The sequence below is a fragment of the Trichechus manatus genome, unplaced genomic scaffold, assembly GCF_000243295.1.
Source record: "Trichechus manatus latirostris isolate Lorelei unplaced genomic scaffold, TriManLat1.0 scaffold00240, whole genome shotgun sequence".
In the NCBI taxonomy this organism is placed as follows: domain Eukaryota; kingdom Metazoa; phylum Chordata; class Mammalia; order Sirenia; family Trichechidae; genus Trichechus; species Trichechus manatus.
Window position 1 is genome coordinate 647,841 of NW_004444176.1, and position 25,598 is coordinate 673,438.

The 25,598-nt window shown below is 36.9% G+C and overlaps 1 protein-coding gene across 1 annotated transcript in view; it reads right to left on the minus strand.

The window, feature by feature from the left end:
* The window catches only part of MS4A13 (membrane spanning 4-domains A13), a 98,494-nt gene that overhangs the window by 48,936 nt on the left and 23,960 nt on the right, over positions 1-25,598 (minus strand). The window contains exon 4 of the mRNA XM_004389319.3: positions 25,297-25,392. Within this exon, the coding sequence (XP_004389376.1) occupies positions 25,297-25,392 (96 nt within the window). The remainder of the gene's footprint in view (positions 1-25,296; positions 25,393-25,598) is intronic.

A 25,598-nucleotide genomic window follows, 5' to 3' on the forward strand; every position in this document is an offset into this window, starting at 1 on the left:
AAACTCCTGGGACTGAAGTGGGGGTCGACTCCTCAGAGTGACCCTCCTGGCCCCACTTCTCTGTAAGAGTTGTGTAGTTGGTTACTGTCTTCGCCGTCCCGTCCCGATTACCGTCGCCGCTGCGACAAGAGGGCTTTTGACTGTGTCCCCTGTGCCTTCTAATCTGCCCAGACCTCTGTGTATCCTCAGCCTCTTCACAGGGAACTTTCTTCCCTTTCCTTGCCTGAAACACAGCTTTCCTCTGAAGCCTTGCAAGAGTCCTTGGGTGGGAAGAATGGGAAATACATTTTCTGTGAATTCTGTTGAAGCTTCTAGACCCACACCGTGAAGCAGCAGCTACTAGCTACATGTGGCTTTTGAGCACTAGTCTGAATTGACATGTGTTTTAGGTGTGGACTACACACCTAATTTTGAAGACTCTATATGAAAAAAAGAATGTAAAATATCTCATGAATAACTTTCATCTTGATTTAATGTTGAAATTATAAATATTCTGGTGGCATATTGGGTCAAATAAGATATATGAATAATCAATTTCACCGGTTTCTTTTTCCTTTTTTAGTTTGGCTACTAGAAAATTTAAAATTATATATGTGGCTCATACTACATTTCTATTGGTCTATTCTAGACCTTTTCACTGTCCTGTAAACCTCTTTCAGCTCTTCTCATCTTCTCAATACTTTCCTCTGCATTTACAATAAAGTCCTAACATCCTAACAGGGCCAGAAAGGCACTGTGTAAGCCAGCTCTGCCTATGTTTCTAACTTTAGCCTTATACACTTCCCTCTTTCATCAACAAATTCTAGCCACACCGTCCTCTCAAGCCAGCCAAGCCCTTTCCTTCCCCAGGACTTTCTTCCTATTCCCTCTGCTTGGAGCACTTGTCTTCTGACTTTTAAAATGACTGGCTCCACTTCTTCTGGCCCAGTTTCAACCTAAATATCACCTTCTTAGAAAGGCATTGATTTCTCACCTGTCTAAAATAGTGCCGACTATCCAGCTCACCTCCTACTCTCTACCCATCACCCTGTTTATTTCCTGAAGAGCACTCATCATATCCTAAAATTCTCTTGCTAACTCTTTTTTAACTTATATGTCATTTGTCTTCTTCTATCTCCCTTAGGGTAGAAGTCTTGTCTGTCTTGTTCATAGCTGTCACTCACGGCCTAAAACAAGGGTGGATGCCTAAATACATGCTAAGTGAGCACAAGCAACAAAGATAGATTATATATGATTTCATATGAATATGTAATTTTTTTTTTAGTTAAAGAGGACAAATGTGGTTGGGTAGTATTGGAAACTATGTTTAAGTGTTATTGTACATTGTAGGGATTAGAAATAAATGATAAGTAGTTAATTTAAATAATTATAGTTAAAACAACTTGTTTTTTTCCCCACCATTCCTGGCTCTTCGTTTGGTTTCCAACAACTCTCTCCTAGTTCTGTATGTACCTTTAGGTCATTCTTCCTTGGGGACTCCTTTCTATGGCCTTACATTTTGGTAAATGATTGTCTTCCCTAGGATTCCTTCTATGTTCCCTTTCTTCAGAGATCACAATTGGACTAAACTTAACAATTTAGTTTACAAACTTGTTGAGTTTTGGTTTGTTTGGCTATTTCTGTGAGTTGACCTTTTAACTCTGATGGTGAGGGCCTTTAGGTGGGGCTTGTATTTTGTAAGACACCATTTGGCCACCACTTTGTAAAGTTTTATGCCTAGTTTCTTGTGGACATTTGGATTGCCAGCTCTGGGCTCTCTCCATGGGAAATGCTATTTGCATAGACAGCTTGTACTACAACCTTACAAATAAATTCTAAAGCCCAATTTCCATCTTAGAATGCTCTCCTGAATTCCTAGACTCATATTTCCAACTTCCTACTGTTTCTATGTGGATTATCCAAAACCACCTTAGATAAAAAGTAACCCAATATGAACTCATCATTTTCCCAGAAAGCTTTTATCTTTCCTCCCTTGCAATTAATAGCATTACCCATCCAGCTGAGAGCCATTCCCAAATATAACCAATCTCTAAATCCTTTTGATTTTATTTCCTAAATACAGTTCAAAAATTTCCTCCTTGTCTTCATCTACGCACTATTCTAGTGTAAGCACGTATCATCCCATCCTGGAACACTGCACTAATATTCTAACCTAGAAAACCTGCTTTTAGTATACAAATCTCCTCAGTTCCATTCTCCACATTGCTGCTATAATGAACTAACCAAATCCATAATCATGAGTCTACTTACTGGGCTTCCACAGTACTCCATCACTTCTAGGATGAAATTCCTGGCATGTCATTCAAGGGATGTCACGATCTCCCCTTGTCTACTGCACAGCCTTATTTCCCACTTTCTTTCCATCGACCCTGTGTTTTATCCTCATCAAGCTACTTGCCTTTCTGCAAATAGGCAGTGTTTTTTTCCCTTGGTCAGATCTGTTCAAGTTGCCTTGACAATATGGAGACATTTTGATTAAAATTCTGTTTTTGAATGAGTCTGTAAAGTTGGATAAGCAGGGAAATACCATTATCGACATTATTACTTTTTCTTGGGTAGCATTTATCTATTTTCCCTTTTCATTCAGTGCTCAGAGGCTGGCTCTTAATTTTAATGACTGAAAACATTTTACTTTCTAAAATATATGGGTTTAATGTCAGTCTAGATAGCTTGAGTTCTTGAAAATTTGAGTAAATTTAATAAAACTGAGGCATTATTGTCAAATTATCTTTATATTTTTACTTCCTCTTTGCTTGATCTTTTATAGAAATGTCCCTTTGGGAGCTTTTTTTTCCTTTCATATTTCAGTTACTAAATCTTTACTGACAAATATTCCCTACCCTCTGACACATTTGTTATGAATAAAACCCAAAAGTCTTGGGTCTGATTTGTAAATGAATGTGTTTATTGATTTCATATTCTCCTATCCTAAGGGTCAAACTCAAACATTCTTAGTATTCCTCACATTTCTTCACACAATTATACTCTTTGTTTTCATTTCCTGTCTTTTTTTTCAGATCAATGATTGATCTACTATCAGTCATTTGTACTTTAATATGAATAAATTTCAAAGTCAGAGCTGCTGTTAGTCTATTCCCAGGAGAACCTGTGAGTAGAAAAAAGGATTGTATGGGCATTACTGGTTTTACCCAGACACATATGCAGTGTCTGAGAACAGGCCCTATTACCACCTGATTTCTGGTCTCCTCCTGCCTCCCCAAATCCTGACCCTCAGCACTTCCCTCAATCCAAATATTCCTCCAGTTCCAGTGCTCCCAGGTACCATGAATCCAGAATATATCCCCATTAATTCCTGACTTTCCATACCCTTTTGGAGTATGGTATAGATGAACGCTTTTCATATTGTTGGAACCTAGTACTGTTTCTAGATTGCTCCTTTATGGCCTTTGACATGAGTTTTGAAAGTCAGTAGGCATGGAAGTGGAAGGGTCTTTGATAAGAGTTCTCTGAATCGGTATTGGATAAAACCAGCGGAAGATAAATTTTCCAGATTTGGGATAGTACGTGTAGGGAGGGTAGACTGATCTATCTACCTGCCTGCCTACCCACTCACCCACCCACCCATCCATCCATCCATCCGTCTATCTACCTGTATCTGTTTATCTATCTGTCTTTATCGAATAGCTTCTTCACCAACTTTTCCTGCTGTCTCAACTCCCTAGCTCTAAAACAGCTGATTTGGAAGACATTAGAATATCCTGCATTTTTGGATCCAGCTTGTTCTACCAAATTATTAAATATAAATCCATTGCTGTCAAGTCGATTCCAACTCATAGCGACCCTATAGGACAGAGTAGAACTGCCCCATAAGGTTTTTACAAGCCGTGGCTGGTGGATTCAAACTGCCAACTTTTGGTTAGCAGCCTGAGCTCTTAACCACTGCACCATCAGGGCTCCTTATTCAACATAGAGGCCACATATTTCAGTGGGTCCATAGTCCTGTGCCTGTGAATAATGACCTACCAAATGCCTTTGGTCCTAAGGGAATCTATGTTGAATAAAACACACTTGAGACAGAAAATGATACCATCTTCCTCTTAGGAGGGTGGGGATATATATGTATATATTTGTAAATTGTAAGCCAAACAAACAAATAAACCAACAAACAAACAAAAAAAAAACCAAAGTGCCCAATTAGTCTAGGCTTTTTCAGCTTCCAGGAAAACTGTTTAGAGGGAACACTTCAGTGCTCTAATTCTATCAATACCTTAGCACTTCAGTGTGGGTTTTTAATAGGAGTCTTATTTCCTGATTTACCAGAGAGAAAAGAAATACTGACTCTCAGTGATAGATGTTAAAAATGTGTTGCTTTTCATGTCCAGTGAGATTCTGTGTTGAATATGAATAAAATATCTTTCTATAAGCTTGAAAAGAAAAATGCATAACTCACATATATGTATATTTGTTTATTTTATTGTTAGGTGCTGTCAAGTCAGTTCCAACTCATAGCAACTCCATGTACAATAGAACAAAACACTGCCTAGTCCTGCACCATCCTCACAGTCATTGTTATGCTTGAGCCCATTGTTGCAGCCACTGTGTCAATCCATCTCATTGAGGGTCTTCTTTTTCGCTGACCCTGTACTTTACCAAGCACGATGTCCTTCTCCAGGGACTGGTTCCTCCTAATAACGTGTCCAAAGACAGATTTGTTCATTCTTCTGGCAGTCCGTGGTATATTCAATATTCATTGCCAATACCATAGTTCAAAGGCATTGATTCTTCTTCAGTCTTCCTTATTCATTGCCCAGCTTTCACATGCATATGAGGTGACTGAAAACACCATGGCTTGGGTCAGGTACACCTTAGTCCTTAAAGCGACATCTTTGCTTTTTAACACTTCAAAGAAGTCTTTCGCAGCAGATTTGTCCAATGCCATGTGTCTTTGATTTCTTGACTGCTACTTTGATGGGCGTTGATTGTGGATGAAATCCTTAACAACTTTTCAATCTTTTCTCCATTTATCATGATGTTGCTTTTTGTTCCAGTTGTGAGCATTTTTGTTTTCTTTATGTTGAGGTGTAATCCATACTGAAGGCTGTAGTCTTTGTTCTTCATCAGTAAGTGCTTCAAGTCCTCTTTGCTTTCAGCAAGCAAGGTTGTATCATCTGCGTAATGCAGGTTGTTAACGAGTCTTCCACCAATCCTCATGCCCTGTTCTTCTTTATATAGTCCAACTTCTCGGCTTATTTGCTCAGTATACAGATTGAATAAGTATGGTGAAAGGATACAACCCTGGCGCACATCTTTCTTTTCATTTATTTATTTATTTTTATTGTACTTTAGATGAAGGTTTACAGAGAAAATTAGTTTCTCATTAAACAATTAATACACATATTATTTTGTAACATTGGTTGCCAACCCCGCAACGTGTCAACACTCTCCCTTTCTCGACCTTGGGTTCCCCGTTACCAGCTTTCCTGTCCCCACCTGCCTTCTCATCCTTGCCCTTGAGCTGGTGTGCCCATTTAGTCTCTTTTTGTTTTATGGGCCGTTCTAATCTTTGGCTGAAGGATGAACCTCAGCAGTGACCTCAATACTGATTTAAAAGCTGTTCAGGGGCCATACTCCCGGGGATTTCTTTAGTCTCTGTCAGACCAGTAAGTCTGGTCTTTTTTGTGAGTTAGAATTTTGTTCTGCATTTTTCTCCAGCTCTGCCCAGGACCCTCTATTGTGATCTTTGTCAGAGCAGTTAGTGGTGGTAGCCAGGTGCCATCTAGTTGTGCTGGACTCAGTCTGGAGGAGGCTGTGGTAGTTGTGGTCCATTAGTCCTTTGGACTGATCTTTCCCTTGTGTCTTTGGTTTTCTTCATTCTCCCTTGCCCCAGATGGGGTGATCCAGTGGAGTATCTCAGATGGCTGCTCACAAGCTTTTAAGACCCCAGAAGCTACTCACCAAAGTAGGATGTACATCATTTTCTTTATAAACTCTGTTATCCCAATTGAGCTAGATGTCTCCTGAGACCATTATGCTGAGCCCTCAGCCCAGTAATTTAGTCCCTCAGGGAATTTGGATGTGCCTACAAAACTTCCATGACCTTGGCTTAGTCAAGTGGTGTTGACTTCCAAGTATTGTGTACTGTCTTACCCTTCACCAAAGTTACCACTTATCTATTGTCTAGGTAGTGTTTTTCCCTTCCCATCCGTCCCTTCCCTCATAACCATCAAAGATAGTTTCTTTCCGTGTGTACACCTTTTCATGAGTTTTTATAATAGTGATCTCATACAGTATTTGTCCTTTTGTGGTTGACTTATATCACTCAGCATAATGCCCTTCAGATTCATCCACGTTGTGAGATATTTCCCAGATTCATCATTGTTCTTTATTGTTGTGTAGTATTCCACTGTGACACACACCTTTCTTGACTCCAAACCACAAAGTATCCCCTTGTTCTGTATGAACAACTCCCTCTTGATCTATGTACAGGTTCCGCGTGAACACAATTAAGTGTTCTGGAATTCCCATTTTTTGCAATGTTATCCATAATTTGTTACGATCCACACAGTTGAATACCGTTGCATTGTCAATAAAACACAGGTAAACATCTTTCTGGTATTCTCTGCTTTCAGCCAGGATCCATCTGACATCAACAGTGATATCCCTGGTTCCATGTCCCCTTCTGAATCCAGCCTGAATTTCTGGCAGTTCCCTGCTGATTTACTGTTGCAACTGCTTTTGAATGATCATCCTCTAAATTTTACTTGTGTATGATATTAATGATATTGTTTGATAATTTCTGCAATCTGTTGGATCATCTTTCTTTGGAATTGGCAGAAATATGGATCTCTTCCAGTCGGTTGGCCGGGTAGCTGTCTTCCAAATTTCTTGGCATAGACAAGTGAGCACCTCTAGCACTGCATCCGTTTGCTGAAACATCTCAGTTGGTATTCTGTCAGTTCCTGAAGCCTGTTTTTTTGCCAGTGCATTCAGTGCAACTTGGACCTCTTTTTTCAGTACCATTGGTTCTTGATCCTATGCTACCTCCTGAAATGGTTGAAGGTTGACCAATTCTTTTTGGTACAGTGACTGTATATTCCTTCCATCTTCTTTTGATGCTTCCTGCATCGTTTAATATTTTCCCCGTAGAATCCTTGAATATTGTAACTTGAGGCTGGAATTTTTTCTTCAGTTCTTTCAGCTTGAGAAATGCCGAGCATGTTCTTCCTTTTTGGTTTTGTAACTCCAGGTCATTTAACAACTTATCTGGTCTTCAGTCTTTAGTGTTCAGCAAGTCAAATCTATTCTTGAGATGATCTCTAGATTCAGGTGGGATATACTCAAGGTTGTACTTTGGCTCTCGTGGACTTGTTCTAATCTTCTCCAGCTTCAGCTTGAACTTGCATATGGGTAACTGATGTTCTGTTACACAGTTGGCCCCTGGCCTTGTTCTGACTGATTATATTGAGCTTTTCAATCATCTCTTTCCACAGATGTAGTCAATTTGATTCCTGTGTATTCCATCTGGCTAGGTCCATGTGTATAGTCACTGTTTATGTTGTTGAAAAAAGGTGTTTGCAATGAAGAAGTTGTTGGTCTTGCAAAATTCCTTCATGCAGTCTCTGGTGTCATTTCTATCGCAAAGGCCGTATTCTCCAACTACCAATCCTTCTTCTTTGTTTCTAACTTCTGAATTCCAATAGCCAGTAATTGCAGTTGATTGCATTATATGTTTTTATATATGTATATATGGAAAACATTTTTAAGTGTACAATAATGTAAAATCACAAGTTCATAAAATAAAAGAGAATAGAATGATGATTTTATGAATTACTCATATCTTTAGTCAGTTGGCGCTTATTATTAACAGGTACTATATATTGTATATATTTAAAGTGTTGAAAAGCAAAGATGTCACCTTGAAGACTCAGGTGTGCCTGACCCAAGCCATGGTGTTTTTAGTCGCCTCATATGCATGTGAAAGCTGGATGATGAATAAGGAAGACCAAAGAAAAATTGACGCCTTTGAGTTGTGGTGTTGAAGAAGAATATTGAATATACCATGGACTGCCAAAAAAAAATGAACAAATCTGCCCTGGAAGAAGTACAGCTAGAATGCTCATTAGAAGCAAGGATGGCGAGACTATGTCTCACATACTTTGGACATGTTATCAGGAGGGATCAGTCTCTGGAGAAGGACACTATGCTTGGTAAAGTGCAGGGTCAGCAAAAAAGAGGAAGACCCTCAACAAGATGGATTGACACAGTGGCTGCAGCAATGGACTTAAGCATAACAACAATTGTGAGGATGGTGCAGGACTGGGCAGTGTTTTGTTCAGTTTGTACATGGGGTTGCTATGAGTCAGAATTGACTCAATGGCACCTAACAATAACATAAATTATGTGAAATTTAAATTTAAAAATATGTCACAAGGTGTTTGGTGTGACATAACTGAATGGACTTTTCAGCAGAGTGAGCTGTTTGCCATTTATTTGTTTAAGTGGATATAGAAAGTTATCTCGGAGTGCACCTTTTTGGGTTCTTCACTGAGCATATATGTGGCTACACAAATTTAAGGAGATGGGTACCTAATGCACAAAGAGAAAGAATGTAATAGAATTTCTTTTTATTGACGGGAGTAAGGGCTTGACAAATGATACATTTCCTAGTACTTGTTGGTATGTAGAGGTGGTTTTTGAGGATAAAAACCAAAACACCAAACCCGTTGCCGTCGAGTCGATTCTGACTCATAGTGGCCCTTTGGGACTGAGTAGAACTATTGAGGATAAGGTGAGTGCATTTGCATCGAGGACAAGAAGCACCTGGGGAGAAGGGGACTGAGATCATGACACATGCCCTTTGAGTTAACTTTACTAGCACCTCCCTGATGGACTGACATGGTCCCAATTAGATGTACTGTCAAGAAAAAGCAGTATAAGGAACTCACCCGGAAGGAAGAGGAGATCTGGATGGGTGTCTTTGGGCTCAACAAAAAGGCATAAGAGTTCTGGGATCTTCAATCAGAGAGACTGAAAGGAAAAATAACATTAAAAGTGTATTAGTAAAAATTCACAGAAGTAAGTAAATGTAAAAAGAATTTAAACAAACTTTTAAATTATCTGTTTTGCAAGTTTGTAACATTTATACTTCTGAAATTATCAAAGTTTAAAACTACATTAAGCCTTTTAGAACACTCTGTAGATTTTGATATACCTTCCCTAATCTGTGGCTTCCCTTTTCACTCTTTTAATAGTGACCTTTGAGGAACCAAACCAAACCAAACCCTTTGCTGTGGAGTTGATTCCGACCCATAGTGACCCTATAGGACAGAGTAGAACTGCCCCATAGCGTTTCCAAGGAGTGGCCGGTGTATTCAAACTGCCAACTTTTTGGTTAGCAGCTGAGCTCTTAACCACTGCACCACCAGGGCTCCCCTTTGAGGAACAGATATTCTTAATTTTAAAGTATATCATTTTATAAATCTTTTTTCCCCCCATGGCCAGTGCTTTCTATATCTATTTGAGAAATCTTTACCTTCTCCAGGATCATGAGGATATTCTCCTATGTTATAATCTAGAAGCCTATTGTATTACCTTTTACAGTTAGATCCACAATCTACCTGGAATTAATTTTTTATTATGAAGAACTATTTATTGAAGGCACTATACTTTATCTACTACTCTGAAGTACTCTTTTGTCATAAATTGAGGTTAATCTATATGTGCATCTACTTGTGGATTCTCTTTGGCCTATTTTCTGTATGTACTGTCTCAGTAACTGTAGGTTGATAATAAGTCTTGAGATCTGATATCTGATATCTTCATTATCAACTTGGACATTCTTGGCACTTTTCATTTCCACATGGATTTAGAATCAGCTTGTTTTAGTTATATTCAGCTGGTGGATGGGTTGGTTTGAGGGATCTGGTATGGCTTCACTCACATGTCTGGTACATTAGCAGGTATGGTTGGCTCACCTGGGTCTGTGACCATAGCCCCTACAGATGACCTCTTGGCATGGCGGTCTCAGAGTAGTTGAACTTTCTATATGGCAGCTCAGGGCTCTGAGAGAGAGTGTTCTAAGATACAGGAAGTGAAGGCTTTGCTTTCTTAAGGCCTAGGTCCAGAATCGTGCCATCAACTCCACCATATTCTATTAGCCAAAATATTCAAAATCCATTTAGATTTAAGAGAAAGGGGCATAGACTTGATCTATGGGTGGAGTGACAAAGAATTTGCGACCACTTTTAATGTACCACGGAGAGTATTGGTATCTTTAAAAATTGAACCTTCCAATCTATAAACAAGGCTTATCCCTCCACTTAAGTCTTGTTTGAATTATTTCAATAATATTATGTAATTTTTATGGGCAGATCTTGCATTCTTTTTGCTAGATCTATTCTTTTTGCTGTTGTTAGGTGCCCTCAAGTCCGTTCCGACTCATAGTGATCCTGTGTACAACAGAATGAAACACTGCCAGGTCCTGTGCCATCCTCACAATCATTATGCTTGAGCCCATTGTTGCAGCCACTGTGTCAATCCATCTGATTGAAGGTCTTCCTTTTTTTCGCTGACCCTCTACTTTCCCAAGCATGATGTCCTTCTCCAGGGACTGATCCTTCCTGATAACCTGTCCAAAGTATATGTGAGACGTAGTCTCGCCATCCTTGCTTCTAAGGAGCATTCTGGTTGTACTTCTTCTAGTCTCGCCATCATTGCTTCTAAGGAGCATTCTGGCTGTACTTCTTCCAAGACAGATTTGTTCGTTCTTCTGGCAGTCCATTCAATATTCTTCGCCAACATCACAATTGAAAGGCATCAATTCTTCTTTGGTCTTCCTTATTCATCGTCCAGCTTTCGCATGCATATGAGGCAATTGAAAATATCATGGCTTGGGGCAGGCGCACCTTAGTCTTCAAGGTGACATCTTTGCTTTTTAACACTTTAAAGAGGTCTTTTGCAGCAGATTTGCCAACGCAATGTGTCCTTTGATTTCTTTTTGAGGCTATTATAAATGATATGTAAAAAAATTCCTTTTCTAATTCTTTGCTGCAGAAATACTATTGATTTTTTTATTGACATCATATCCCCAGTGACCTTGCTAAATTTGTTAATTTTAATTAAATAATCTGTAGATTCTTTTGAATTTTCTATATACAATAATAGCATGTTGTCTGCGAATAATGATAGTTTCATTTTTTTTTCTATTTTAGTACAATTTTTTCTTTTTTTTTTTTACCTTTTCCACTGGATACAATGAAGTAGAGTTAGTGGAAGTGTTCTACTAATTCTGCACTCACCAGGAAAGGCATCAACATTTCACACACTTAAGATTTTCTGAAGATCCGATGAATTTCTTTTCTATGTTTACGAAGTGTTTTGATTTTATCAAGAAATGGATGATGTCTTAGTCATCTAGTGCTGCTAGAACAGAAATAACCACAAGTGGATGGCTTTAACAAAGAGAAGTTTATTCTCTCACAGTCCAGTAGGCTACAAGCCCAAATTTAGGGCATCAACTCCAGGTGAACGCTTTCTCGGTCGACCCTGGAGGAAGGCCCGTGTCATCAATCTTTCTTTGGTCTGGGGGCTTCTCTGCCCAGGAGCATCAGGTCCAAAGGATGCACTCTGCTCCCAGCGCTGCTTTCTCAGTGGTATGAGGTTCCCATGTGTCTCTGCTTGCTTCTCTCTTTTATATCTCAAAAGAGATTGGCTTAAGACACTATCAAATCTTGTATACCTCATCAGTATAACTGCCGCTAATCCATCTTATTAGATCATAGTGATTGAATTTACAACACATAAGGAAATCACATCAGATTACAGAATGGTACACAGTTATACAATATTGGGAGTCATGACCCAGCCAAGTTGACAGATATTTTGGGGGGACACAATTCAATCCATGACCGATGATAAATTTTTTCAAATGCCTTTCTGAAAGCATTGAGGTAATAATATAACTTTTGTATTTTGCCAGTGAGGTGGATTATATTGATTAACTTTAAAAACTTTTAAATTGGTGTATAACACACATGTTGTTGGGGTCTTCTTCTTTTTTGCTGACCTCTATTTTACCAAACATGATGTCCTTTTCCAGGGGCTGATCCCTCCTCATAACATGTCCAAAGTAATGTGAGACAAAGTCTCACCATCTTCGCATCTAAGGAGCATTCTGGCTGTCCAAGACAAATTTGTTCGTTCTTCTGGCAGTACATTCAATATTCTTTGCCAACACCATAATTGAAAAGCATCAATTCTTATTCAGTCTTCCTTATTCATTGTCTAGCTTTCACATGCTTATGAGGCGATTGAAAATACCATAGCTTGAGTCAGGCGCACCTTAGTCTTCAAAGTGACACACATAAAGTGTACAGATTTTAAGTATGCCATGCTCTATTTTACAAATGTATGCATCTACGTAATCTCTTCCCAAATAGAACATTACCAGGACCTCAGAAGCTTCCTTCTCAATCCTCACTCAGACTCTGACTTCTATCACAATGAATTAGTTTTGCCTATTTTTGAATTTAATATAATTTTATAGTATGTGCCTTTTGTGTACGGCTACTGTTGCTCAAAGGAGTTCTGGTGGCGCAGTGATTAGTGCTTGGCTGCTAACCGAAAGGTCAGTGGTTTGAACCCACTGGCTGCTTCGTGGGAGAAAGATGTGACAGTCGGCTTCATTAAGATTACAGCCTTAGAAACCCTACGGGGCAGTTCTACTCTCTCCTATAGGGTTGCTATGAGTGGGAATTGACTCGATGGCAACAGATACTGTTGTTCAAGTTTGTATCTATGATGTTATCTATGTCTACTGTAGCATTGATTTATTCTTTTAATTACTTAATATTATTTCAATATAAGACTCTAACACAATTTATTTATCCTTTCTATAGTTTATAGATAATTAGATTTCTTCTAGTTTGCTATTTTGATTAAAGTTTCTGGAAACATTCTTGCACATGTATTTTGGTCCACGTATGAACTCATTTTTGTTGGGTATATACCTAGGAATGTGATTGCTGAGTCACAGGGTGTACCTATACTTGGCTTTAGTTGATTCTGCTAAACAGTTTCCCAATTAATTTACACTCCCACCAGCAGTGTACGGGAGTCCCACATCTCACTGATACTTGGTGTTTTTAATTTTTGTAATTTTATATTTTGTGTGTTTGTAGTGTATCATATATATATATTTTGGCTTTAACAAACAGGAATTATTTTCTCACAGTTTAGGAGGCTAGAAGTCCGAATTCAGGGTGCCAGCTCTTGGGGAAGGCTCTGTCAGCTTTGGGGAGGAAATCCTAATCTCGGCTTCTCTAGAGTATTTTCTCTAGAGTTCTTCTCAGTGTTCCTTGGAGATCTCCAGATGGCATCTATCTTTCCCCTTTCCTGCTTGTAGACTGGTCTGCCTGCATCATCTTCAAATAGTATAGGTCTTCCCCGTGTCTGCCCTCTTCTCTGCCTAGTCTGCTCTTTTTTTAAAAAAATTTTAACTACTTTTAATTTATATATATATATATATTTTTACTGTGCATTAGGTGAACATTTACAGAGGAAATTGATTTCCCATTTGATAGTTTGTACATAAAGTATTCCGTGACACTGGTTTCATTCCCCACAATGTGTCAGCACTCTCCCCATTTCTGTCCTGGTTTCCCTGTTTCCTTTCATTGTAGTAGGATTATATTCAGATTTTAACTTTGATTTCCTTTAATACTAGTGATGTCGAGCATATTTTCATATGCTTATGGTCACTTGATTACAGTAGTCTTCCCTCACCTGTGGTTTCCATTTCCCCCGTTTCATTTACCCATGGTAAACAGGTTTGAAAATGGTAAATGAGCAGGTAGCATGATGAAATCTCACACCATCCCACTCCGTCATTCACATAACTTTTATTACAGTATGTTGTTATAATTGTTCTATTTTATTATTAGTTATTGTTGTTAATCTCTTACTTGCCTAATTTATAAATTAAACTTTATCATAGGTATGTATAGGACAAATCATAGTATATACAGCGTTTGGTACTCTCTGAGGTTTCAGGCATCCACAGGAGGGCTTGGAACATATCCTCTGTGGATAAAGGGGTGCTAGTTATCTTCTTTTGGTAAGTGCCTATTAAAGTTTTATGCCCAATTTTCTATTAGCCATTTTCTTACTAATTTATATTTACTTATATATTCTGGATATGAGTCCTTTGTCAGAAATATGTATTGAAGTTAACTTCTCTCCTTCCGTGACTTGCCTGTTCATTCATTTAATGGTGTTTATTGATTAAGAAATTTCAAATTTTAATGTAGTCCAACTTATTTGTTCTTCTGGCAGTCTATGGTATATTCAGTATTCTTAGTCAACATCATAATTCGAAGGTATCAATTCTTCTTTATGGGTAGTCTTTTGTGTGTCCTATTTAAAAATTTCTTTTCCCTACCCAAAAGCAATGAAGATATATACTATATTATAAAAGCTTTATTGTCTTGTTATTTACATTTAGTACTTGAGCTATCTGAAATTGATTTTTATGTGTTGCTAAAGTAGAGGTCAAGGATTTTTTATTCTTTTATGGATATTAAATGGATTTAACACTAGTTACTGAAAACACTGCTCTTTATTTGGTCATACTTGTGTGGGTCTATTTTTGGGTTCTCTAGTCTGTTCCATTGATCTGTGTATCCACCCTCTCATCAATATAATGCAGTCTTGATTACTGTAGATATATAATAAGTCTTGAATTCAGATGAGGTGATTTCTCCCACTTTATTCTTCTTTTTCAGTATCATCTTACCTATTCTTATTCCTTTGCCATTCCATATCAGTTTTAGAATAATCTTATCTACATCTACAATAAATCTGACAGAGATTTTGGTAGAAATTGCATTAAACCTTTATATCAGTTTGGGAATTGACATCTTTACTATTTTGAACATAGAAAATTTCTTCATTTTTTAGATCTTCTTTGATTTCTTTCATCAGTGTTTTTTAGTTTTAAGTAGAAAGTCCTATACATGTTTTGTTAGATTTACACATAAGTATTTCATTTCTTAAGCAATTGTAAATAGTAGAGAATTTTAAATTTAGATTTCTACCTGTTAATTACTATTATGTTGTTGTTGTTAGGTGCCATCGAGTCGGTTCCGACTCATAGCAACCCTATGTACAACTGAACGAAACACTGCCTGGTCCTGCACTATCCTCACAATCTTTGTTACGCTTGAGCCCTTTGTTGTAGCCACTGTGTTGATCCATCTTGTCAAGGGTCTTCCTCTTTTTCACTGATCTTCTACTTTACCAAGAATGATGTCTTTCTCCAGGGACTGGTCCCTCCTGATAACATGTCTGAAGTACGGGAGACGAAGTCTTGCCATCCTTGCTTGCAAGGAGCACTCTAGCTGTACTTCTTCTAAGACAGACTTATTTGTTCTTCTGGCAGTCTATGGTATATTCAATATTCTTAGCCAACACCATAATTCGAAGGTATCAATTCTTCTTGGTCTTCCTTATTCGTTGTCCCCCTTTCCCATGCATATGAGGCGACTGAAAACACCATGACTTGGGTCAGGCACACCTTACTTCTCAAAGTGACATCTTTGCCTTTTAGCACTTTAAAGAGGTCTTTTACAGCAGATTTGCCCAATGCAATGTGTCTTTTGATTTCCTGACTGCTGCTTCCATGGGCATTGATTGTGGATCCAATTAAAATGAAATCTTTGACAACTTCACTATTTTCTCTGTTTATCATGATGTTCCTTATTGGTCCAGTTGTGAGGATTTTTGTTTTCTTTATGTTGAGGTGTAATCCGTCCTGAAGGCTGTGGTCTTTGATCTTCATCAGTAAGTGCTTCAAGTTCTCTTTGCTTTCAGCAAGCAAAGTTGTGTCATCTGTATATTGCAGGTTGTGAGTCTTCCACCAATCCTGATGCCCTATTCTTCTTCATATAATCCAGCTTCTTGGATATTTGCTCAGCATACAAATTGAATAAGTATAGTGAAAGGATAAAACACTGTTGTATGCCTTTCTTATTTTAAACCACGCAGTATCCCCTTGCTCTGTTTGAACAACGGCCTCCTGGTCTACGTACAGGTTCCGCATAAGCACAATTAGTGTTCTGGATTCCCATTCTTCACAATGTTATCCATAATTTGTTATGATCCACACAGTCAAACGCTTTTTCATAGTCAATAAAACACAGGTAAACATCTTTCTGGTATTCTCTGAGTTTAGCCAGGATATGTATGACATCAACAAGATATCTCTTGTTCCACATCCACTTCTGAATCCGGCTTGAATTTCTGGCAGTTCCCTGTCAATGTACTGCTGCAAGCACTTTTGAGTGATCTTCAGCAAAATTTTACTTGCGTGTGATATTAATTATAATTGTTTGATAATTTGTGCATTCTGTTGGATAAACTTTCTTTGGAATGGGCACAAATAATGGATCTCTTCCAGTCAGTTGGCCTGGTAGCTGTCTTCTAAATTTCTGGGCATAGATGAGTGAGTACCTCCAGTGCTGCATTCTTTTGTTGAAACATCTCAGTTGGTATTCTGTCAATTCCTGGAGCCTTGTTTTTCGCCAGTGCCTCCAGTGCAGCTTGGACTTCTTCCTCAATATCATCGTTATTGTTAGTATACAGAAATGAAATTGATTTTTGCATTTTGATCTTGTATCTTGAAACTTTGATGAACTCACTTATTAGTTTCAGAGTTTTTCTTTTTTTATTTCTTGGAACTTTCTACATAGACAATTATGTCATCTGTACTAGGGGTATTTTTATATATCCCCTTTCAATTTATATACCATTTATTCCCCTTTCTTGCCTTATTATGTTGGGTAGAACTTCCACTACTATGTTGAATAGTAGCGGTGAGAGAGGACATTCTTGCCTTGTGCTCAATCTTAGGGGGAAATATTAATTCTTTCACCATTAAGTATGATGTTAGTTGTAGAATTTTTGTAGATGTTCTCTTATCAATTTGAGAGCTTTGTAAGAGAGCTTTTATTGTAAATGGATGTTGAATTTTTTGTCATTGGTTTTTAAAAAATCAATTGACATGATCAAGTGATTTTTCTCCTTTAGCCTGTTAGTATGGTGAATTACACTGATTTGTACTTAAATATTTAACCAGCCTTGTATCCCACGTGGTCATGTTGTGTAATTCTTTTTATATATTGCTGAAGTATATTTGCTAATATTTTGTCTAGATTTTTTGGATCTATATTCATGAGGGATATTGATCTATAACTTTCTTTTTTTAGCACTGTCTTTGTACAGCTTTGGTATCAGGGAGATACTTGCTTCCTAGAATGAGTGGGAAGTGTTTGCTCCTCTTTTATTTTCAAGGAGAGATTATGTAGAATTTATATTAGTTTTTCTTAAAACATTTGGTAGAATTTTCCAGTGAAACCATCTGGGCTTGGGAATTTCTTTTGCAGGAGTTTTTAAATTATGAATTCATTTAAAAAATACTTATAGATCCATTAAAATTATCTTTTTCACATTGGGTGAGCTTGTACTTTCCAAGGAATTGGTCCATTTCATCTAAGTGGTAAAATATGCATGTGAAGTTGTTGGTAGTATTCCATGATTGTCATTTTGATGTCTGCAGGATTGGTAGTGATGTCTCCTGTTTCATTCCTGTTATTAGTGATTTGTTTCTTGTCTCTTTTTATCTTTGTGAGTCTTCCTAGAGGTTTATTATTTTTATTGATATTTTCAAAGAATCAGCTTCTTGTTTCATTTATTTTCTCTATTTTCAGTTTTATTTATTTCTACTCTTTTTTGCTTACTTCTGCCTTTTTTTTTTTTTCCTGAATTCGTGAGATCAGAGCTTAGGTTATTCATTTAAGGCTTTCCCTATTTTCTAATGCAAGCCTTAAATTCTATAAATTTCTCTCTCAGCACTGTTTTAGCTGAGTTATACAAATTTTGATATGTTGTATTTTCATCATAATACAGCTCAATACAATTTTAAAAGTTCCCCTGAGACTTCCTGTTTGATCCATGGATTATTTATTAATGTGTTGTTTAATTTTCGTCCTTTCTTCTTAAAAGTTACCACTATGTTGACTTCTAACAGGTATTTATTTTACTTGCTTTTGATCTTTAAACAAATGGTATCCTGAAGCATGTAATCTTTTGTGTTTTATAATTTTGCTTATTATATTTGTGAGAGCCATCCATGTTGTCTTACATTGTTACATGCCATCGAGTCCGTTCCAACTCTTAGCGGCCCTATGTACAACATAACAAAACACTGCCTGGTCCTGTGCCAGCCTCACAATCATTGTTATGCTTGAGCCCATTGTTGCAGCCACTGTGTCAATCCATCTCATTGAGGGTCTTCTTCTTTTTCACTGACCCTCTACTTTACCAAGCATGATATCCTTCTCCAGGGAGGCGACTGAAAATACCATGGCTGATGTCAGGCCCAACTTAGTCCTCAAAGTGACATCTTTGCCTTTTAACATTTTAAAGATGCCTCTTGCATCAGATTTGCCCAATCTGTTGTTTGATTTCCTGACTTCTGCTTCCACTGGCATTGTTTTATATAGTGACAATTATTTTCATTACTGTATTCCATTTTATGAATATATCACTATTTATCGATTCCACTGCTGATGAGCATTTGGATTTGTATTTTTGGATGTTTTTCCCAGTTGGGTTTGGAATACTGATTCAATGGCTACTCTGTAAGTATTCTTGTATTTTGTTAAAACATATGTACCTACTTTTGTTGGCTATAAACCTAGGAGTGGAATTTCTAGTATTGAATATTCTTAAACTGTTTTCCAAAGTGGTTGTCTATTTCTACCATCAGTGTATGTAAGTTACAGGTTGTCCACATGATTTCAAAGAGTTAGTACTGCCATTTGGGTGGGTTGGAAGTGTTATTTTGTTTAACTCTTCTATACCCTTACTGATGTATCTTCTTGTTCCATCAATTATTAAGTTGCTAAAAATTTCCCAGTATAATAACAGATGGTCTATTTCTCATTTTAGTCCTTTCAACTTTTCCTTTTGTATTTTAATGTCATTATGCATATATAAATTAGAATTATATCTCTGTGGTGGATTGACCCTTTTATTTGATGAAATAAAAAATATTAAGTAAAATAATTATTAGGAATGTTTATTGCTTTAATGTTTAATATTAGTTGTCAACTCTATGTTTCTTTCCTTTCTTGCCTTCTTTTGGATTTCTAACATATTATTTAATTTTTATTAACTATTATGTTTTTAGTTATACATTCTTTTATTATTCTTTTAGGTGTTACTTTACAGATTATAACTAGTATCCTCAACTTACTAAAGTCTATTATGAATTAGTTGTGTGCTACTTTCCAGATAAGGCAAGGACCTTGAACTTCATTTATCATTCACCTTTTGCTACTTCTGTTGACTATTTTAAATATAGTTTGATTTGCTCAGACATTATTGTTATATACAGTCATTGCTCATTTGGATTTACTCAGGTATTTATTCTTTTTCATTTTACTTTTTTTCTTCCTGCTTCTTCAAGTTTCCATCTGGGATCATTTCCCTTCTGCCTGAAGAACACTTACGATTTCAATTCAATGCTAAATTGTTTTTGTTTTTCAAAAACTGATTTCATTTTTTCCCCTTAATTTTAAAGGATATTTTCACTCTTCTTCTTCAACGCTATGTAAAACAGCAAGAAACACTGCCTGGCCCTGTGCCATCCTCACAATTTTTGTTATGCTTGAGCCCACGGTTGCAGCCACTGTGTCAATCCATCTCGTTGAGGGTCTTCCTCTTTTTTGCTGACCCTCCGCTTTACCTGCGTCCTTCTCCAGAAAATGGTTCCTCCTGATAACATGTTCAAAATATGTGAGACGAAGTCTCACTATCCTTGCTTCTAATGACCATTCTGGTTGTACTTCTTCCAAGACAGGCTTGTTTGTTCTTCTGGAAGTCCATGGTATATTCAGTATTCTTCACCAGCACCATAATTCAAAGGCATCAATTCTTTGGGCTTCTTTATTCACTGTCCATCTTTCTCATGCAAATGAGGCGATTGAAAACACATGGCTTGGGTCAGGCGCACCTTAGTCCTTAAAGTGATATCTTTGCTTTTTAACACTTTAAAGAGGTCTTTTGCAGCAGATTTGCCCAATGTAATACGTCATTTGATTTCTTGACTGCTGCTTCCATGGGCGTAGATTGTGGATCCAAGTAAAATGAAATCGTTGACAACTTCAATCTTTTCTCCATTTATCATGATGTTGCTTATTGGTCCAGTTGTGAGGATTTTTGTTTTCTTTATGTTGAGGTGTAATCCATACTGAAGGCTGTAATCAGCTTAGTAAACTCCTATTAATCCCCCGCTCAAAGGTCATTCTTCATAAAGCCTTATGCTGTCTTATATCCCAGCGGAAGAATAATTTTGTCTTCCATCCTCTTCTGTTTTTTCTTCTGTTAATGCATGTATCACACTGTATAGTCTTGCTCATTACCTATTTGTTTCCTCCCCTAAAATTAAAAATTCTTTGTGGTCAGGTGCCTTATTATTCTTTGGTACTCCAGGGTTTAATAAATACGTTGGCACACAGTAGACAATTAAATTGTGTTGAACTGGAAGAAATAAACTAAGCACTGGAATTTTTAGAACAAAGAAATCTTTAAAGTATTATAACAATTGGTGAAACATACTGGGAGACAAAGGCAGAAAACAAAAAACAACAGCATTTAAAAGAGAGCTACATGTACCCACTGGCATGATTAATATTGCTGACTCAAGGTTTTCTGGAGTAATGTTCCATATAAGAAGAGTGAATCTGAATTCAGAACAAATCCCCTAAAAAATTCTTCTTATTCTGGAAAGTCAGTCTGTTTGCTTTAAAAAGCAGTTGAACTGATTATCCAGGAAAGGAGGAGAAGGTGAATGAAAGCGGAAGAAAAACAGCATAGACTTCAGGGCAGAAAGGAACTTTAATGAGGAGAGGAGAAGCCAAAGAAGAACAATGAAGGGAATGTGAATTGGAGGTCTTTTGATTCACACTTTGTTCAGGTAGAAGCTAGTTCCGGTAAAAAACAAAACAAAACAAAACTTAGACTGTGAAATATGCTCTTTATTTGTAGGGATATAAGTTATTTAAAGTTTTCCTGAGAATTATACCCCATCATGTTCCAGGTCTTTATAACCTGCACTCTATAGACAATCAAAAACCTTTTCCTGTGGTCTCTTACAAAAGCTGTTATGGAGAGTTGACAGTACTGAGTACCTAGATAACAAATTCTTCCTTGCAATAATCTCATGTTTAAATAGAGAAAAGCTTTTCCCTTGGGTCCTAGAAAAATATGTGCAGATCAATTTCTTGCATACTGAGGAGAAAAGGTCCAATTTGTTTTGTATCTTCCTTTGCACAAAATCTGTGGGTTTGTAGCAGCTTTGTTATAGATACATCATTAGGGCCCACATCAGGTACCAGCACCAGGAAAAAAATCTCACATTTCTAAGGTTTTTAAAGATTGCTCTCAGCTTCCACTGTAGCAGCTATAGAATCTTCCTGTCTTTGATTCTGGAAAAAAAATTTACCTCTTACAAATCATGTTTCTTAAAATTATACAAGTAATAAATAGACACATATTTGTGTTTTAAAATACTAAATAATACTGATGTTCATAGAATAAAAAATTAAAGTGTCATTTGCAATCCTTCTTTTCCATCAACTTACTCTCTTAATTTCCACTGGACTACTTTTAAATTTTGGTATATTTCCGGAATTTTATAATAAAAGTAAATCATGGTTTCCTTGAACATGAACGGATGCTAGAACCCCAAAAGTCCTCCTCTCATGATGTTTCCCAATTATTATCTATTACTTCCCTATAAAGGTAAGTGCTATCTTGACTTTTAGGTAATCAATTCTTTCTAGTTTTACCAACTAGGCTTGCGTCCCTAAACACTTCAGTTTAGCCTGGTTTCACACTTTGTATAAATGGATTAATAAAATATGTATTCTTTTGAATCTTTTTATATTCAACATTATATTTGTGAGATTCATCCACAAATATAATGATATACAAAGAAACCCAAAAAACAAAAACTAAACTCATTGCCATCAAGTCGATTCTAATAGTGATCCTGTAGGACAGAGTAGAATTGTCCCATAGGGTTTCCAAGGAGGGGCAGCTGGTGAATTCGAATTGCTGACCTTTTTGGTTATCAGCAGAGCTCTTAACCACTATGCCACCAGGGCTCCAGTGTATAGTTCATTTAAATTGCTATGCTGAGTTCTATTAGAATATTATACGTCATTTTATTCACTATTCACCCATTTGGGTTATTTCCACTTTGGGGCTACTATGAATAATATTGCTATAAATAGTTCCTGAAAGTATATCTTGGTACATATGTGCACACATTTCTGTTGGGTGCATACCAAGGATTGAAATTACTGATCAGAGGGTACACACATCTTCATCTTTTGTAGATAACGCCCTCAATGTTTTCAGAGTTGTTGCAATAATTTATACTCATACCCTGAGTGAGTTTTTTTAATCCATAATCTTTACCAACACTTGGAAATGCCAGTATTTTTAAATTTAGCCATTCCATTAGATACTTAATAGCATCTCATAGTAGTTTTTAACTTAGTTTAATGTTATTATTGAGATGGTTGCCAATGATGTCTGACATTTTGCTATTTGTTTTCTACGTATTACATGTCTTTTGTGTTCCTCCTTTATCTTATTAAACAGGTACTTTCTGCATTTCATTTTAATTCCTTTGTTGATTTTTTAAAACTATATTTTTGGGGGATTTCTTAAGTCATTGCTCTAGGGATTACCATATGCATTTTATCACAATCTACTTCAGATTAATACTAATTAAATCTATATTTAAAATATGTAAAATATAGCAACATTGTTCCAATATAGCTCTATTCCTTCCCCCTTTCTTTGTGCTATTATTGTCATCTACATCTATATATGTTATATATTACGAGCCCTGGTGGTACAATGGGTAAGTGCTCGACTGCTAACCAAAAGGTTGGTGGTTTGAACCCACCAGCTTCTCCACAGGAGAAAGATGTGGAAGTCTGCTTCTGTAAAGATTACAGCCTTGGAAACCCTATGGGGGCAGTTCTACTCCGTCCTGTAGGGTTGCTGTGAGTTGGAATTGACTGATCAGCACGGGTATGTTATATATTCAACATTATAGTGTTAAAATTATTGCTTTGTATAATCCTAACTCTTAAAAAGTTTAAGAAAGGAGAAAACATGCATCTATAGAGCAGGGGTTGGTAAACTATAGCATGTGGGCCAAATCTGGCCCATTGCCTGTTTTTGTAAAACAAAATTTTATTGGAACAAAGCCATGTCCATCCATTACGTATTGTCTATGGATGCTTTCATGCTATAAGGCAGAGTTTAGTAGTTGTGACTAATGGAATTAAGGTTGCTAATCAGTTGACCTTAAAATAAGGAGATTATCCTGGATTGTATAAGTGGATCCAACTCTATTTATGCAATTATCTTTTAAATCAGATATACAAAAATACACCAGTTTTTATAATTATCTATGTATTTTTTTTTTTTACTAGTGCTCCTTATTTCTTGGGTAAAGAGAATTACAAAGGTGATTATAAGAACAGTATAATCCAGCATAATTTCTTTATTCTAGAGTCCCTGGGTGGTGCAAATGGTTAACATGCTGGGCTGCTAACTGAAAGGTTAGAAATTTGAGTCTACACGAGGCATCTTGAAAGAAAAGCCTGCCAAAAAATCAGCCATTGAAAATTCTATGGAGGACACTTCTACTCTGACACACATGGGGTCACAATGAGTCAAAAGTGACTCGATGGCAGCTGGTACTGGTATTTGAGTTCTGAGTCACTTCCTTTCAGTCTAAAGAATCTCGTTATTGTTTCTTGTAAGGCAGTTCTGTTAGTCATACACTCTCTGTATTTATCTGTCAATGTGATGTTGATCGTTCCTGTTTTTCACTGAGATCACCACTGCTTTTAATAATACCTTTGGTCATGGAAATTTCTGTGCTCTTCTCCAAATAAAATCAGCCCCCTTTAGCAGTGAGGCTGCTGGACCTCACAGTCTGACTGACCTACCCAGATAAACTTCTATGCAGTGGAACAGGGGGCAGGGCGAATGGGAGCAGCCCCAAGCTAAAACACCACTGAGATCCACTGTCCTTACTGAGGTTCAGATTTTCTTGAACAAACACTTCTCAATTTGTTGTATGCCTTTGGTCAATTTCCAGAGTCTTTAGATGGTTGTTTATTGACAGTTTTGTCCAGTTTTCTCATTTCTTTTTAAGGAGATGATTTGCTATGGCCTCACTCAGGCATTCTGGGAGTCTCACTTCACTCTCTACTCCTGGAAAACTCATCTTCCATATAGTCTTGCGGTTACTCCTGCACTTCAGTCAGGTCCTGCTCACAGTGGTCTTTCCTGACTATCCTATGTAAAATAACCTTTGCCTTTTTACTCTGCTTTATACTTCCTTTGTAACATTTTTCATTTCATGACATCTTCTATATTTGTTTACTGTCTGACTCCCCTACTGGAATACAAGCTCCATGAAGGTAGGGTCATCATCTGTCTTGTTCATCACATCCTTACAGCCTATTACAATGCCTAGCAAATAGACCGTCAATAAATATTTGTGAAAGAATGAATGAATGTTAGATATCTAGTTTTTTTTCAAGCTTGTGAGAAAATAGTCATTCTCATAAAGTTTTGTTGGTATTGTGATGTTACAGCATTTTGGGATGCTACTAAACTTGACTCTATTACTAACACTTCTAGGAATCAACCACCTACAGAAATACTAGTCTTGCATGCAAAAATATATGCATTGTTCCCTGTAGCCTGTTTATAATTTAGAAAAATTAGAAGCAAAACTAAACATGCAGTAATAAGGGTATGTTTAATAGTAAGGAAAACAATGAAACTATTAAAAATCATTGTTCCTATATTTCTGTAATGGAAAGATGTTTATGATTGTTGAGACAAATGCACGTGGCAAAGCAATGCGAATATGATTACATAATAAAAAAGAAAACTGTTGTATCTGCTTTTTGTGTAGATTTGGTTGTGTGGGTATAACAGGGACAATATTAAGAGGACAATAACATCTTACTCTGTAAATTTTTTTATTTGCAATTTCATGTATTAGTTTTGTAATTTTATAAACACTAAAGAAAAAATAAAAAGTAAAGGTAATATTATAACATTTCATTTTTATTAGTTCCAAACACATTGCACCAGTGCATTTCATCTACTCATAGAGTGTGCATATTAGAAAGCAACATCTCTTGATTTGCCTGAGAGTACACAAATACTTACCAAATCAATGCAGGTGAAGAGTGAGTATATAAATGCAATGGAAATTTCCAAGTGGTAGGAGACCAATAAAATACGTGACACTTCCCTCCCAAGTTTCTGAAACCAGAAAATAGGGGGAAATCTTGCATTACTGTCTTCAATAATTGCAAACACATTCACTGAAGGAGCTCTTAGTATGACAGTCAAGGAAAACAGAAGAGTAGATAAACCTCTTTAATGATTTTATTTCCCCAGGCATTTCCACTTTGCCTTCTGCTTCAATTTTCCCAGCTTCCACTCCCCCAGCTCATCATGTGCAGCTT